The following is a 17,976-nucleotide window of genomic DNA, read 5'->3' on the forward strand; positions in this document are numbered from 1 at the left end:
ACTCCAATCGGGCTGTTAAACAGAGTGTTGGGCTCCCCTCCCCTAGTAATGCGAACACAGGAGCAGACCAGACTGATGACCACCGACTTTTTATTACATAAAAATATTTAAAAAGTGGGAAAAAAAATAAAATAAAATTTTAAACTAACTCCATTGTGGGTGTTGGGGTGAGTCTCTGGGGGCTTGGGGGGAAAGAATAGCCTGGGTGGGGGTTGGAGTTCTGGCTTCTGTTCTCTTCTCTCTGTCCCTTCATTTCTGCTGTTCGGGGTGGGCCCTAGCCTAAGCCTGGCTGTGAGGCAGGCATGCACTCACTGCTGACAATCCCTGTAAAGGAGTGGCTAAAAGTAGCATGGGGCAGCCAGAAAGAAGCCTGTGAAGGGGGAAGTGAGATCTGCTGCTGCCCCTCAGCTGGAGCAGGGGGTGGGTGGCAGGACTCCCCCCTGCTAGTGGCATCCAGCTGCTCCTGGAAGGGGTGAAGGAGCCTGGGGCTCTGCAATCCATGCTGGGGGGAGGCTTTTCCCCCCCATCCCATCTCTGCCCTGACTTCAGCCAGGGTAGTTTGTCCCTATTTGCCCTTGTGCCACCATCCTCCTTTGGCTTCATCAGCTCCCAGCTGTGCTCCGTGGGAGCTAATCCACCCCCTTCCCCCACTGCTTTGCTCAGCAAGCACCCAAAGCTGGGTGCTGCCCCCCTGCTAGTCCACTGGGCCCTGGACGAGAGCAGGGCCCTCTAAGGAATCAGTGCTGCCTGGTCCCTGCAGGGCTAGCATCACTATCAGAGCCCAACCCGTTGGGGGGATGTGAGCCTCTGGCACCAGCTCTCCCATGCCAGAAGTCCCCTCCAGCACACCGCACCCTGAAGAAGCAGGAAGAACCCAGCTGTGATTCGCACCTTTATTAACAAAAGAAACCAAACAGCAAGAAGCTGCCTATGCCCTGCTAGCCCCCTGCTGGAGGGGCTCTGGGCAGGGGAGCAGTTCGATTTCTGTTGCCCCACAGCAGCAGCTTGCACCCAGCTCTCGGTGACTGTGATGCTGCCGCCATAAACAGGTTCTTGGGGCATCCCCACACAGAGCAGGACACCAGACCAAACTAGCCCCTCCCCCACTGTTTGCAGACACAGGCCTGGGGGCAGAGCTGGGTCAGCCCAGCCTTTAAGCTCCCCACTTGTCATCGTCTGGCCCCATTTCCAGCGTCTTGGTGACCACGCCGGTGCCAATAGTGCGGTTGCCATCACGCAGTGTGAAGCGCTGACCTTCCTCCAGCACCATGGGCTGCCGCAGGGTGAGGGTCAGGGCTGCGTCCTCGCCGGGCATCACCATCTCCTGCCATGGGGGAAGAGTGGGGGCAGGTCAGAGCGGCATAGGTTGGCCACTGGCCACCACTGACCAGGATGGGGAGGAAGTTTGGGGAAAAGGAGGGCTGTGGCTGGGGGCAGGATAGGAGGGCTCTGTACCTTTCCAGGGGGCAAGATGGTCCGACAGGCCATGTCCCAGGTAAGGGAGAACATGACAGGCATGTAGTTAGAGACGAAAGGCTTGTGCCGCCCACCCTCCTCCTTGCTGAGGATGTACACCTGGGGGCACAGAGGGAGAGACTGTTACCACCCAGCAGCCCTCCGTCCCCCACCCCACCCCCCAGCCAGCCCACTGCTGCAACTGCCCCAGCACAGGCCCCACCTGGGCCTCGATCTTCTGATGGGGCTTGATGGAGCCCGGTTTGCACATCACCATGCCACGCCGCACATCCTCCCGCTTCAGCCCCCGCACCAGCGCGCCAAGGTTGTCCCCGGCCTCGGCCCGCTCCAGGTTCTGGTGGAACATCTCAATGCCTGTGGGGAAGTGATGGGGTGAGCTCGGGTTCCCCAGCCTGGGCAGTGGGGTTCTCCCAGCACTGGGAGGGGAGAGGTGAGGGGTTCTGTTAGCTGCACCCCCTACCTGTCACCACGGAGCGCAGGTTCCGGTTGTGCCCCACAAATTCGCACTCCTCCCCTTTCCTGACGATGCCACGCTCCAGTGTCCCCGTCACTACGGTCCCACGCCCTGCAAGGCAGAGGGGTCAGTGCCAGGGCGCCCTGGGGAGGGGGGGGGTGTCCCTGGAAAGGCACGGGGCGGGGGGGACAGCGGGCATTACCTGGGATGGAGTAGATTGACTCGATGGGCAGCAAGAACGGCTTGTCCAGCTCCCTCGTGGGCAGCGGGATGTGCATGTCGACCGCGTCCAGCAGCTTCAGAATGGAGTTCAGTCCCAGCTCGGGGCTGCGGTGCTGGGGGAAGGGAGGGCATTATCATGGGCAGCGGGCAGGTGAGGCACTGCTGAGAGGGTGGGGGAAAGAAGGGGGCACTCACCTCCAGGGCGCAGAGGGCAGAGCCCACAATGACGGGCGTCTTCTCCCCATCGTAGCCAAACTCGGAGAGCAGCTCCCGGATCTCCAGCTCCACCAGCTCCAGCATCTCCTGGTCCTCCACCGCATCCGCCTTGTTGATGTACACCACAATGTGCCGCACCCCGATCTGAGGGGGCCACAGGGTGAGGGACAACCCAGCCAGCCCCAGCCCGGTCCTTGGGGAGGGGATCCCCTGACTCACAGCCCACACCCAGGACTTCTGGCAAAGACCCCTGTGACACTCTGTACACCACAACAGCACCCTGTCAGCCCCATATTCACCACTGCGATAGGATTATGACTTGATTGGTACAAAGTCTGCCTTGTGAGGTACAGAAGAACATAAGAATGGCCCTATTGGGTCAAAGGTCTATCTAGCCCAGTATCCTGTCTAATGACAGTGGTCCAATGCCAGGTGCTCCAGAGGGAATGAACAGAACAGGGAATCATCAAGTGATTCATCCCCAGTCGCTCATTCCCAGCTTCTGGCAAACAGAGGCTAGGAACACCATTTCTGCCCATTCTGGCTAATAGTCATTGATGGACCTATCCTCCATGAATTTATCTAGTTCTTTTTTGAATCCAGTTATGGTCTTGGCCTTCACAACATCCTCTGGCAAGGAGTTTCACAGGTTAACTGTGCGTTGTGTGAAGAAATACTTCCTTTTGTTTGTTTTAAACCTGCTGCCTATTAATTTCACTGGGTGACCCCCTAGTTCTTGTGTTATGAGAAGTAGTAAACACCACTTCCTTATCTACTTTCTCTACACCAGTCATGATTTTATAGACCTCAATCATATCCCCCCTTAGTCATCTCTTTTCCAAGCTGAAAAGTCCCAGTCTTATTAATCTCTCCTCATACAGCAACCGTTCCACAGCCCTAATCATTGCTGTTGCCTTTTCTGAACCTCTTCCATTCCAATATATCTTTTTTGAGATGGGGCAACCACATCTGCACACAGTATTCAAGACGTGGGCGAACCAGGGATTTATATAGAGGCAACAAGATATTTTCTGTCTTATTATCTCTTCCTTTCTTAATGATACCCAACAGTCTGTTTGCTTTTTTGACTGCTGCTGCACATTGAGTGGATGTTTTCAGAGAACTCTCCATGATGACTCCAAGATCTTTCTTGAGTGGTTAGGATTATGTTTTTCAATGTGCATTACTTTGCATTTATCAACATTAAATTTCATCTGCCATTTTGTTACCCAGTCACCCAGTTTTGAAAGATCCTTTTGTAGCTCTTTGCAGTCTCCCAAAGTCTTAACTATCTTTAGTAATTTTGTATCATCTGCAAATTTTGCCACCTAATTGTTTACCCCTTTTTCCAGATTGTTTACGAATATGTTGAATAGGACTGGGCCCAGTACAGACCCCTGGGGGACCTCACTATTTACCTCTCTCCATTCTGAAAACTGACCATTTATTCCTACCCTTTGTTTCCTATCTTTTAACCAGTTACCAATCCATGAGAGGACCTTCCCTGTTATCCCATGACAACTTACTTTGCGTAAGAGCAGTGACTCAAACTTTTGCCCTGGTGACCCCTTTCACATAGCAAGCCTCTGAGTGTGACCTCCCTTATAAATATATTAAATGTTTTCAGTTTAACATCATTATAAATGCTGGAGGCAAAGCAGCGTTTGGGGTGGAGGTTGACAGCTCACGACCCCCCATGTAATAACTCGTGACCCCCTGAGGGGTCCCGACCCGCAGTTTGAGAACCCCTGCGTAAGAGCCCTTGGTGAGGGACCTTGTCAAAGGCTTTCTAAAGATCTAAGTACACTATATCCACTGGATTCCCCTTGTCCACATGCTTCTTGACCCCCTCAAAGAATTCTAGTAGATTGGTGAGACATAATTTCCATTTACTAAAACCATGTTGACTCTTCCTACAACAAATTATGTTCATCTATATGTTTGACAATATTGTTCTTTAGTATAGTTTCAACCAGTTTGCCCAGTACTAAAGTCAGGCTTACCGGTCTGTAATTGCCGGGGTCACCTCTGGAGCCTTTTTAAAAATTGGAGTCACATTAGCTATCCTTCAGTCATCTGGTACAGAAGCGGATTTAAATGATGGGTTACAGACTACAGTTAGTAGTTCTGCAATTTCACATTTGAGTTCCGTCATAACTCTTGGGTGAATCCCACCTGGTCCTGGTGACTTATTACTCTTTAATTTATCCATTTGTTCCAAAACCTCCTCTAATGATACCTCAATCTGGGACAGTTCCTCAGATTTGTCATCTAAAAAGAATGGCTCAGGTTTAGGAATCTCCCTCACATCCTCAACCGTGAAGACCGATGCAAAGAATTCATTTAGTTTCTCCACAATGGCCTTATCATCCTTGAGTGCTCCTTTAGCGCCTTGATCGTCCAGTGGCCCCACTGGTTGTTTAGCAGGCTTCCTGCTTCTGATGTACTTAAAAGCATTTTTGCTATTATTTTTTGAGTCTTTGGCCAGCTGTTCTTCAAATTCTTTTTTGGCCTTCCTAATTATATTTTTATACTTTCTTTCCCAGTGCTCCTTTCTATTCTCCTCACTAGGATTTAACTTCCCCTTTTTAAACAATGCCTTTTTGCCTCTCACTGCTTCTTTTACTTTGTTGTTTAGCCACAATGGCTCTTTTTTGGTTCGCTTACTATGTTTTTTAATTTGGGGGCTACATTTAAGCTTGCAGGGGTTTCACTTTATGGGGGCTACATTTAAGCTTGCAGGGGTTTCACTTTTTGCGCTGTAACTTTTAATTTTTGTTCAACTAACTTCCTCATTTTTGTGTTGTCCCCCTTTTTGAAATTAAATGCTATAGTGTTGGGCTGCTGTGGTGTTTTTCCTGCCACAGGGATATTAAATTTAATTATATTATGGTCACTATTACCAAGCGGTCCAGCTATATTCACCTCTTGGACCAGATCGTGTGCTCCACTTAGGTCTAAATCAAGAATTGCCTCTCCTCTGGTGAGTTCCAGGACCAGCTGCTCCAAGTACCAGTCATTTAAGGTGTCAAGAAACTTTTATTTCTGCATCCCATCCTGAGGTGATATGTACCCAGTCAATATCGGGATAGTTGAAATCCCCTATTATTATTATTATTATTATTGAGTTTTTAATTTGAATAGCCTCTCTAATCTCCCTGATCATTTCCCAGTTGCTATCACCATCCTGGTCAGGGGGTCAGTAGTATCTCCCTACCGCTATATTCTTGTTATTAGAGCATGGAATTACTATCCATAGAGGTTCTATGGTACAATTTGATTCATTTACCATTTTTACTTCATTTGATTCTACGCTTTCTTTCACATATCGTGCCATTCCCCCACCAGCATGACCTGTTCTGTCCTTCTGATACATTTTGTACCCTGGTATTACTGAGTCCCATTGATTATCCTCATTCCACCAAGTTTCTGTGATGCCTATTATATCACTATCCTCATTGAATACGAGGCTCTCTAGTTCACCCATTTTATTATTTAGACTTTAGCATTGGTATATAAGCACTTAAAAAACTTGTCTCCTTTTAGCTGTCTGCAGTTACACGATGTAATTGAATGGGACTCTTATTTGATTGTTTCTGATCAGACCCTGCCTGTATTTTATCATTACCCATCCTCTCATCCTCACTAGGACATAGAGAATCTCTATTAATAGATCCTCCCCTAAGGGATGTCTCTGTCCGAACCATGTGCTCTTCCACATCTGATGGCTTTCCCCCAGCCCCTAATTTAAAAATTGCTCTATGACCTTTTTAATGTTAAGTGCCAGCAATCTGGTTCCATTTTGGTTAGGTGGAGCCCATCCTTCCTGTATAGACTCCCCCTCTCCCAAAAGCTTCCCCAGTTCCTAATAAATCTAAGCCCCTCCTCCCTACACTATTGTCTCATCCACACATTGAGACCCTGCAGTTCTGCCTGTCTAACCGGCCCTGCACGTGGAACTGGGAGGTATCATGTTAAAAGTCTTGAGCTGTTGAACATTAATCTCCTGTTGGACTGTAGGTGCTGTCACTGGATGGGAAGTTATGAAGTTTTGCTGTGTATGTGTTTGTGAAATATGTTGTTGTGAGGTTGGGAGACAACCACAACCAGCCTTTCAGGTACAACAACAGAAGGGCCAGACAACACTGATGGCCCATTAAGGGGAATCCACACTCCCAGGGCCTGTCCCAGGAGTGTGTACAATGGAGACCTCTCAGAGAGAGCAGGTACGCAGTGGAGGCTGCTTGACTCAATCATAGCAAAGGCTCTTTCCCGCAAGCTGGAAGAAGCTATAAAAGGGGGAAGTGACATCATCAGTGGTCCTCACCCACCACAACTCAACACCTGGAAACCCGGCTGGAAGACACGGAACTGGGAAGGGGGTCCCAGGCTGGAAAGGAGAACCCCACCCTGCGTATTCAGAAACTCTACCATCTCCCAGGGTGAGATACGGCCTGATTCAAATCCTGCCTAGTTAATAGAACTCAGACTGCAAATGTGTTTTATTTCTTAAGTAACCAACTTTGAGCTGCATGCCTATTACTTATAATCACTTACAATCCATCTGTCTGTCGCTAACAAATCTGTTTGGTATTTTACCTACAATAGCGCATTTTGCTTGAAGTGCTTGGGGAATCTGCTCAGGGTGCAAGGGTTGGTGCACACACACTTTCCTTTGTAGAAGGAGCAGACTGGGTAATAAACTTACACCAGCCAGGCTTCTGACCAGGGCAGGACAGTCCAGGTCTGGGATCCTCAGCTGCGGAGCTGGGGGAAATTGGCTGGAGTCTCTCTAGTGTTGGTTCATGAGTAGCTAGGAGAAGCATTCATTTAACTCAGCTGGCGGTGTCCCTGCCTGTGGATGGCTGTGTGCGTGCAGGACCTGGAGGGGTTTGCAGCTTATCCCAGCATCACAGTGAGGGAGTGAACCCAGGCTGGTAAGCCAGAGGGCTCAGTAGTACCCCAGTTCCAGGCTGCACCTAGGGAACCCATCACCCCCCCTCACCTGTTTGGCCAGCAGCAAGTGCTCTCGGGTCTGCGGCATCTGCCCATCTGTTGCCGCCACGACAAGGATGCAGCCGTCTAGGGGAGCGGTGCCAGTGATCATGTTCTGGAAGACAGGGACGGCGGTGCTCAGATGCCGGGACCAGGGGATGGGGGCAGGGGAGCCAGCACAGTATGGGGAGGGAACAGAACTGGGGGGCGGGAATGTGTTATTGATGCACCGAGCTTGGTGGTGAAGTTGTCAGGGTGACACACACAGACCCAATCCCCAGAAGAGCGGCTCCCTGCCCAGGCCCCTTGCTGCTCCCCGGCCTGTCTACCCCTGCCCTTTGCCGCTCCCCACCTGCCCACTGTTCCTCGGGGGCAAGAGAAGGAAGCGGGGGGAGAATCTTGGGGCCGGGAGGAGGAAGCAGCATGCATGTGAGAACAGAGGGAGGGATTGGGTGGACGGAGGGGGCAGAGGGCTGTGTGTTTGGGGACAGAGGGCTGTCTCGGGGGCCAGGAGGAGGAAGCAGGGGTGAGTGGGGGTGTCTTGGGGGCCAGACGAAGGAACTGAGGGGGTATGTGGGGACAGACGAAGGGATTGCGGGGGGGAATCTGTCTTTGGGAACAGAAGGATGGTGAGTGTGGGGACAGGGGGGTGGACAAAGGGAGGGGCACAGAGGTGGACAAAGGTGAGTATGTTTGGGGACAGAAGGAGGGACAGGCTAGAGGGGGTAAGTTTTGGGGGTACGGAGGTACAGAGAGACAGGCATAGGGCTGTGGGGTTAGGGATAAAGGCAGGAACAGGAGGGTGTGGGCAGGGACAGTGGGGCAATTGGGGGTGGGCATGTGAGGACGGAGGAAGAGATTGAGGGGGCACATTCGGGGACTAGGAGGCAAGGGGGGGCTTGGCCCTTTAAGACAGCAGAATTCTGGGAAACGTGGCTGCCCAGTAGTACCACAACGACTCACCCACAGCATGAAAGGGGCAGGTCCGCCCCCATCCCCCTCACCTTGACATAGTCAGCATGGCCGGGGCAGTCCGTGTGGGCGTAGTGCCGGTTGGCTGTGGCATACTCCACATGGGAGGCGTTGATGGTGATGCCACGAGCCTTCTCCTCCGGCGCGTTGTCGATCTCCTCGTACTTCTTGAACCTGGCACCTCCAGCCTCAGCTAGGACTGGGGGGGGGCAGGAGCAGAAAAAGGGGGTGAGTAACCAGCTCGGGAGGAGAGGCAGGCTGCAAGCCAGGACTCCTGGGTTCAATTCCTAGCTCTGCCAGTGACCTTCTCTATGACCTTGGGCCAGTCCTTTCTCCACTTGGCTCCTGTTCCCACGCTCACCCCTTTAGCCGGGGAGCTCTTGGGGACAGGGGTTGTTCCCTTTGGATCTCTGCAGCACCCAGCACAATGCATCGGCACGCCTGGGCAGGGGTTGTGGGCAGCACCTCGTCTCAGCAGGGGCCTCTGGTGGCTACCGTGACCCAACCAATGGGGCCGGGTCACAGGAAACCCCAGGACGCACAACCCCATGCTCCAGGCCCCCCAACTCACTCTTGGTGATGGCAGCCGTCAGTGTGGTCTTGCCGTGGTCCACGTGCCCGATGGTGCCCACGTTGACATGGGGCTTGTCCCGCACGTAGGTTTTCTTGGCCTCAACAGCGAAGCTGCGCACCAGGATGGGGCAGAGGCGGGAGACTGGGCTGGGCGGGGACACCTAGGGGCACAGGGAGCCTTGGCACAAGTATACCCGTCATGGCCCTCCCCACAGCTCCCCACATGCCCCAACCCCATCCCCCCACCACAGCTCCCCACATCCCCATCCCCTAACCCCACCCACCACAGCTCCCCACCTCCCTCCACCGACCACACCTGGGCTCCACCCCCCAAATCTCCCCACATCCCTCCACCGACCACACCCGGGCACCACCCCCCACATCCCCATCCCCCCCACCCCAGCTCCCCATCCATCCACGACATGCAGCATAGCTTCCATGGCCACTCCCAACCTCACCAGCCAACCAGCCTACCAGGGTTCTTCAAGCCCCCCAACACAGCTGGGCTCCCCACAACCCATTTTGCCAATCACACCCCATCACAGCCCCCAAACCCCCATCCTATGGCCCCCTACCCATGTCCCCCTCACCTCCCTACCCTAACTCCACAACTCCAACCCATCCCAACATAGCTGCCCCAACCCCCTCCTCACCCCCAATTTCCCTCTTCTGTGGCCAAGCCCCCAAACACCCCAGTGCACTAGGGTAGTGTGTGTGTGTACGTCTGTATGGTCATGGCAGTTTCCCCCACAGCCCATCCCAGCCAGGTGGCTCCTTACCGTCCCCAAGACGCCCAGCAGATGGTGGGAGAGGCAGCCCCGGAGGCCTGTAAGAGGGACAGGGAAAAGCTGTGATCACCCTGTCGTGCTCTTCAGTCACCGCCCCGCGCGCCCATCTCCTGTCAGCTTGGAGGCCCCACCCCACCCCGGTCATCAGGAGCCCCTGGTGCTTCTCGATTGGTGCCTGGATCAGAAGCTCTTTGGGGCAGGGACTGTCTCTATTGCGTTTGTGCAGCACCTTGCACACCAAGCGGTGGGGCCCTGGGCTGGACTCCTGGGTTCACTCCCCAGCTCCGGCACTGAACAAGCCCCATCTCCTTTCCATATTTCACTTTCCCTCTCCGACTCTACCTAGACTGCACATTCCTCAGCATGCCGGGGCCCATTCTCCACTGGGATCTAGCCTCGCCAGCACGGACAGCTAGTCATTATCCTCACAATACAAAACACCTTGAGAAAGTGGAGAGTTGGACTGAAATCAACAAGCCGTAAAGACAAGACAAGCACTTAAGTTAAAATCCAATGCACGGCTACAAATCAGGGACTCGTTGGCTGGCAGTCACAGGAGCGAAAAGGCAGATCTCAGTCTGGGGTGTATTAACAGGTGTGTTGCATGTAAGACACAGGAGGTAGTTGTTGCCCTTGGCAATGGTGAGGCCTCAGCTGGAGTGTTGGGTGCAATTCAAGGTGCCAGAGTTTAGGGGAGATGGGGACAAACTGGAGAGTCCACAGAAGAGCAACAAAACCTATCAAAGGTTTAGAAAACCTGACCTGTGAGGAAAGGTTAAGAATCTAGGCCTGTTTAGTCTAGAGAAGAGAAGATGGAGGGGGAACTCTTCAGCTTGGTTATGGGCTGTTATAGAGGGTAAGAACATAAAAGTGGCCCTACTGGGTCAGACCAGAGATCCACCTAGCCCAGTATCTTGTCTTCCGACAGTGGCCAATGCCAGGTGCCCCAGAAGGAATGAATAGAACAGGGAATCACCAAGTGACCCATCCCCTGTCACCCATTCCCAGCTTCTGGCAAAGAGAGACTAGGGACACCATCCCTGCACATCCTGGTTAATAGCCATTGATGGACCTATCCTCCATGAACTTATCTAGTTCTTTTATGAATCATGTTATAGTCTTGGCCTTTACAACATCCTCTGGTGAGGAGTTCCACAGATTGACTGTGTGTTGTATGAAAAAATACTTCCTTTGTTTGTTTTTAACCTGCTGCCTATTAATTTCATTTGGTGACCCCTAGTTCTCGTGTTATGAGAAGGAGTAAATAACACTTCCTTATCTACTTTCTCTACACCAGTCATGATTTATAAACCTCTAACATATCTCCCCTTAGTCGTCTCTTTTCCAGTCTTATTAATCTCTCCTCATACAGCAACCGTTCCATAGCCCTAATAATTTTTTGTTGCCCATTTCTGTACCTTTTCCAGTTCCAATATATCTTTTTTGAGATGGGGTGACCACATCTGCAGGCAGTATTCAAGATGTGAGCATACCACGGATTAGAGGCAATATGATATTTTCTGTCTTATCTCTCCCTTTATGATGCCCAACATTCTGTTCGCTTTTTTGACTGCTCCTGCACATTGAGGGGATGTATTCAGAGAACTCTCCACAGTGACTCCAAGATCTCTCTTACAAGTGGTAACAGCTCATTTAGACCCCATCGTTTTATATTATAGTTGAGATTACATTTTTCAATGTGCATTACTTTGCATTTATCGACATTGAATTTCATCTGCCATTTTGTTGCCCAGTCACCCAGTTTTGAGAGATCCGTTTGTTGCTCTTTGCAGTCTGCCTGGGACTTACCTATCTTGAGTAGTTTTGTATCATCTGCAAATTTTGCCACCCCAATGTTTACCCCTTTTTCCAGATCATTTATGAATATGCTGAATAGGACTGGTCCCAGTACAGATCCCTGGGGAACACCACTATTTACCTCTCTCCATTCTGAAAACTGACCATTTATTCCTACCCTTTGTTTCCTATCTTTTAACCAGTTACCAATTCATGAGAGTACCTTTCCCCTTATCCCATGACAGCTTACTTTGCTTAAGAGACTTTGGTGAGGGGCCTTGTCAAAGGCTTTCTGAAAATCGAAGTATACTATAGCCACCGGATCCCCCTTGTCCACATGCTTCTTGACCCCCTCAAAGAATTCTAGTAGATTGGTGAGGCATAATTTCTCTTTACAAAAACCGTGTTGACTCTTCCCCAACATATGTTCATCTACGTGTCTGACAATTTTGTTCTTTATTATAGTTTCAACCAGTTTGCCCAGTACTGAAGTCAGGCTTACCGGTCTGTAATTGCTGGGATCACCTCTGGAGCCCTTTTTAAAAATTGGCACCACATTAGCTTTGTTCCAGTCATTTGGTACAGAAGCCGATTTAAATGATGGGTTACAGACTACAGTTAGTAGTTCTGCAATTTCACATTTGAGTTCCTTCAGAACTCTTGGGTGAATACCATCTATTACTATTTAGTTTATCAGTTTGTTCCAAAACCTTCTCCAATGACACCTCAATCTGGGACAGTTCCTCAGATCTGTCATCTAAAAAGAATGGCTCAGGTTTGGGAATCTCCCTCACATCCTCAACCTTGAAGACGGATGCAAAGAATTCATTGAGTTTTTCCACAATGGCCTTATCGTTCTTAAGTGCTCCTTTAGCACCTCGATCGTCCAGTGGCCCCACTGGTTGTTTAGCAGGCTTCCTGCTTCTGATGTACTTAAAAACATTTTTGCTATTACTTTTTGAGTCTTTGGTTAGCTGTTCTTCAAATTCTTTTTTGGCCTTCCTAATTGTATATTTATACTTTCTTTCCCAGTGCTCCTTTCTATTCTCCTCACTAGGATTTAACTTCTACTTTTTAAATGATGCCTTTTTGCCTCTCACTGCTTCTTTTACTTTACTGTTTAGCCACAGTGGCTCTTTTTTGGTTCTCTATGTTTTTTAATTTGGGGTGTACATTTAAGTTGAGCCTCTTTTTTTAAAGACACCATAAGTTTCCATGCAGCTTGCAGGGATTTCACTTTTGACGCCGTACCTTTTAATTTCTGTTTAACTTCCTCATTTTTGTGTGGTTCCCCTTTTCTGAAATTAAATGATACAGTGTTGGGCTGCTGTGGTGTTCTCCCTGCCACAGGGATGTTAAATTTAATTATATTATGGTCACTATTATCAAGTGGTCCAGCTATCTTCACCTCTTGGACCAGATCCTGTGCTCAATTTAGGACTAAATCAAGAACAGCCTCTCCTCTTATGAGTTCCAGGACTAGCTGCTCTAAGAATCAGTCATTTAAGGTGTCAAGAAGCTTTATCTCTGCATTCCTTCCTGAGGTGATAAGTACCCAGTCAATATGGAGATAATAATAATGGGGAATTTCAACTGAGTTTTTTATTTTAATATCCTCTCTAATCTCACTGAGCATTTCACAGTCACTAACACCATCGTGGTCAGACGGTTGGTGATATATCCCTACTGCTACATCCTTATTCTTAGAGCATGGAATTACTATCCATAAAGATTCTGTGGTACAGTTTGGTTAATTTAAGATTTTTACTTTATTTGATTCTACGCTTTCTTTCACGGGGAACAACGATCTGTGTTCACTGAAGGCAGGACAAGAAGTAACAGGCTCAATCTTGGCAAAGGAGATTTAAGTAAGATAGTAGGAAAAACTTTCTAACTAGGAGGCTAGTTCAGCTCTGGGGTCCCTGTCTCTGGAGGGTTTTGAGAACAGACTGGACAAACCTCAGCTGGGGCTGGACTAGGGTTACTTGGCCCTGCCTCGGTGCTGGTGCTGGACTAGACGACCTCTCGAGGTCCCTTCCAGCCCAGTGTCTGGTGGTACTTGTGGCCGACTGGCCTCAGCTCCAGTGGGGGCAGGGACTGCGCCCTTCCATGGGGTGGAGCAGGGGGCACCCTTTTAGATCAGTGGTCGCTGGCACTGCTGGTCCAAACACTCAGGGCTTGCAGTGCTGGGGTGAAGGCAGGGCCTGGGTTATGACGGATCTCAGTGAATGGGGCAAGAGGCAGACCAGATGGATTCAGACTCTTGGCTGTCCAGGCCAGAAGCACCCACTCTGTGACCATCCAATCCGACTTCCCACCTAGTTCTCGTGGAGAATCTCAACCAGTGTCTCCTGCTGACTGCACGGAAGCAGCCCGCCCCCAGAGCTGCAGCCCCCAGTAGTTTCTACCCAAACTCAGTCACTCTCCCGCCAAAGCCCTCATCACCCTACTGCACTCCATCCTGCAAAGCCTTGCCCCCTTCTTTCAGCCTCCATGCCATGCTCCTCAGAATTTCCTTCAATAGGTGTCATCGCTCCTTAACCCTGACCACCCTGTTCTCCTCCCTCCCCAGTAACCCCCTTCCCACACCCACCACTTCCTCCAACACCCCCCAGACTACTCTGCTCCCCACCCCACCAACCCAGACCCCATCCCTCTCCTTTCAGAATCCCTGCTGCCCTGCCGCCACCACCCTGCCCCCACATCACCCCATAACCCTCTTTTGTCCCACAACCTGACTCCAGCCACCCTCCAAATCCCTTCTCCCTCCTCTCACCACCAACCCCCCAAACCCAGATCCCTCCTCCTCCCCATAACCCCGCTCCACAGCGTAAGCTGCGTGCTGCACCCCCTGCTCTCCACACAATGCCTCCTGGCCTGATCCAGAGCCATCCCTTTTCTCTCAGGATCCCAGCTCCCTGCTTAGCCCCCATTCCACCATCACTGAGCCTTCAAACACCCCACCACAGCCACCTGCTCTCCTGAACTCACCTCCAACCCCCAGAGCCTCCCTGTCCCCACCAACCTCTCCCTTGACCCCTGCTCCTCCCCATAATCTCCATCCACCACATAACCTGCCCCTACATTCCACCCCCAGATCCTTTTCTCCCCGCAAAAATCCCCTGCCCTTCCCAGATCATCCAATTACCCAATGGTAATTAACGACTAGGACAATTTATCAAGGGTTCTGGTGGATTCAAACAGATCAGCTCTAAGATTATTGTGGGGCAGATCCCTGGTCTGTGCCGGGGAGTCAGACTAAATTATCACACTGGCCTTTCCACCCCTAAACACTGTGAAAACCAGACCTCCCTGCACCCTCAGAGACCTCCCCCCACATCCTTCCTGCTCCCTACCTCCTGTAACCTCCCCCTCAGAGACCCCCAACCTCCCGCCCACGTCCTTCCTGCCCCCACCCCCCAGAGACCCCCAACCTCCCGCCCACGTCCTTCCTGCCCCCCACCTCCTGTAACCTCCCCTTAGAGGCCCCCAACCTCCCGCCCACGTCCTTCCTGCCCCCACCGCTCAGAGACCCCCGACCTGCCCCCACGTCCTTCCTGCCCCCCACCTCTTGTAACCTCCCCGAAGAGACCCCCAACCTCCCGCTCACATCCTTCCTGTCCACTAACCTGCCCCTACCGGCCAGAGACCCCCGACTTGCCCCCACGTCCTTCCTGCCCCCCACCTCCTGTAACCTCCCCTTAGAGACCCCCAACCTCCCACCCACATCCTTCCTGCCCCCACCGCTCAGACACCCCCGACCTGCCCCCACGTCCTTCCTGCCCCCCACCTCCTGTAACCTCCCCCCAGAGACCCCCAACCTCCCGCCCACGTCCTTCCTGCCCCCCACCTCCTGTAACCTCCCCGAAGAGACCCCCAACCTCCCGCCCACGTCCTTCCTGCCCCCTAACCTGCCCCCACCCGCCAGAGACCCCCCGACCTGCCCCCACGTTCTTCCTGCCCCCATCTCCTGTAACCTCCCCTTAAAGACCCCCAACCTCCCGCCCACGTCCTTCCTGCCCCCTAACCTGCCCCCACCCCCCAGAGACCCTCAACCTGCCCCCCACGTCCTTCCTGCCCCCCACCTCCTGTAACCTCCCCGAAGAGACCCCCAACCTCCCGCCCACGTCCTTCCTGCCCCCTAACCTGCCCCCACCTGCCAGAGACCCCCCGACCTGCCCCCACGTTCTTCCTGCCCCCCACCTCCTGTAACCTCCCCCCAGAGACCCCCAACCTCCCGCCCACGTCCTTCCTGCCCCCTAACCTGCCCCCACCCCCCAGAGACCCTCAACCTGCCCCCCACGTCCTTCCTGCCCCCACCTCCTGTAACCTCCCCGAAGAGACCCCCAACCTCCCGCCCACGTCCTTCCTGCCCCCTAACCTGCCCTCACCCGCCAGAGACCCCCCGACCTGCCCCCACGTTCTTCCTGCCCCCCACCTCCTGTAACCTCCCCCCAGAGACCCCCAACCTCCCGCCCACGTCCTTCCTGACCCCTAACCTGCCCCCACCCTCCCAGAGACCCCCGACCTGCCCCCACGTCCTTCCTGCCCCCCACCTCCTGTAACCTCCCTGAAGAGACCCCCAACCTCCTGCCCACGTCCTTCCTGCCCCCACCCGCCAGAGACCCCCCGACCTGCCCCCACGTTCTTCCTGCCCCCCATCTCCTGTAACCTCCCCTTAAAGACCCCTAACCTCCCGCCCACGTCCTTCCTGCCCCCTAACCTGCCCCCACGCCCCAGAGACCCTCAACCTGCCCCCCACATCCTTCCTGCCCCCCACCTCCTGTAACCTCCCCGAAGAGACCCCCAACCTCCCGCTCACATCCTTCCTGTCCACTAACCTGCCCCTACCGGCCAGAGACCCCCGACTTCCCCCACGTCCTTCCTGCCCCTCACCTCCTGTAACCTCCCCGAAGAGACCCCCAACCTCCCACCCACGTCCTTCCTGCCCCCACCGCTCAGAGACCCCCAACCTGCCCCCACGTCCTTCCTGCCCCCCACCTCCTGTAACCTCCCCGAAGAGACCCCCAACCTCCCGCCCACATCCTTCCTGCCCCCCACCTCCTGTAACCTCCCCGAAGAGACCCCCAACCTCCCGCCCACGTCCTTCCTGCCCCCTAACCTGCCCCCACCCGCCAGAGACCCCCCGACCTGCCCCCACGTTTTTCCTGCCCCCATCTCCTGTAACCTCCCCTTAAAGACCCCCAACCTCCCGCCCACGTCCTTCCTGCCCCCTAACCTGCCCCCACCCCCCAGAGACCCTCAACCTGCCCCCCACATCCTTCCTGCCCCCCACCTCCTGTAACCTCCCCCCAGAGACCCCCAACCTCCTGCCCACGTCCTTCCTGCCCCCTATCCTGCCCCCACCCGCCAGAGACCCCCCCGACCTGCCCCCATGTCCTTCCTGCCCCCCACCTCCTGTAACCTCCCCCCAGAGACCCCCAACCTCCCGCTCACATCCTTCCTGACCCCTAACCTGCCCCCACCGCTCAGAGACCCCCGACCTGCCCCCCACGTCCTTCCTGCCCCCACCTCCTGTAACCTCCCCCCAGAGACCCCCAACCTCCCGCCCACGTCCTTCCTGCCCCCTAACCTGCCCCCACCCGCCAGAGACCCCCCGACCTGCCCCCACGTTCTTCCTGCCCCCCACCTCCTGTAACCTCCCCCCAGAGACCCCCAACCTCCCGCCCACGTCCTTCCTGCCCCCTAACCTACCCCCACCCGCCAGAGACCCCCCGACCTGCCCCCACGTCCTTCCTGCCCCCCACCTCCTGTAATCTCCCCCCAGAGACCCCCAACCTCCTGCCCACGTCCTTCCTGCCCCCACCCGCCAGAGACCCCCCGACCTGCCCCCATGTCCTTCATACTCCCCGGTCACTGACCGGCGGCCCCGCTCCATCCCCCTCGGGCAAACATCGCGTGCGCCGCCATCTTCCTACAGGACCGGAAGTGACGCAACTGCGGCGGCCTCCAGAGCCAATGAATGAACCGGGAGACAGCCGCTTCCGGCAAAGAGTCGCAAGCACACCGGAAATGTGGCGCGGCCGCTCTAGCACCTCGTAAGAACTCTATGGTGTGCCGGGAGCCGCTCTCTCTAGGGCCGGGGGGGACTGTATTGGACAGGAGGCGCTTCTCTAGCCTCGGCTGAGGGAGACTCTATGGCGCTACTGGAGCCGCTCTATCCTCCGCCAGGCGTCACTGCGTCGGCACGGGAGCGGGGACTCTATGGCGCTCGGCTGCCCACTGACTGTCTGTGGTCTATGCAGAGCCTCGCTAGCCAGCTGGAGACTCCACGATTGCCAGGGCCGCGACCCCCCAGCAAGGCTCGGGCAGAGCCACTCTAGCTCCTTGCGGGGACTCTATGGCCAAGGAGGACTCTGCCCCTCCAGACTGCAGGATGATTCAAAGGGACCAACTCTACCCCTGCCCCGGGTTAGACTCTATGGCCCTGGAGGACTGTGGGGCTGCTCAGCTGGGGGCGTC

At 53.8% G+C, this 17,976-nt stretch overlaps 1 protein-coding gene across 1 annotated transcript; it reads right to left on the minus strand.

Moving 5' to 3' along the window:
- Positions 1–167: 167 nt before the first annotated feature.
- TUFM (Tu translation elongation factor, mitochondrial) lies at positions 168–17,475 on the minus strand. The gene is made up of 11 exons (XM_074954176.1): positions 17,376–17,475; positions 9,688–9,734; positions 8,907–9,069; positions 8,368–8,534; positions 7,374–7,478; positions 2,348–2,512; positions 2,133–2,265; positions 1,937–2,041; positions 1,679–1,830; positions 1,456–1,575; positions 168–1,324 (listed from the first exon to the last, which is right to left on the minus strand). Exons 1-11 carry the CDS (start codon positions 17,422–17,424, stop codon positions 1,154–1,156), a joined length of 1,377 nt encoding a protein of 458 aa, XP_074810277.1. The 5' UTR covers positions 17,425–17,475; the 3' UTR covers positions 168–1,153.
- Positions 17,476–17,976: the final 501 nt, after the last annotated feature.

The sequence above is a fragment of the Natator depressus genome, chromosome 6 (assembly GCF_965152275.1).
Source record: "Natator depressus isolate rNatDep1 chromosome 6, rNatDep2.hap1, whole genome shotgun sequence".
In the NCBI taxonomy this organism is placed as follows: Eukaryota; Metazoa; Chordata; order Testudines; family Cheloniidae; genus Natator; species Natator depressus.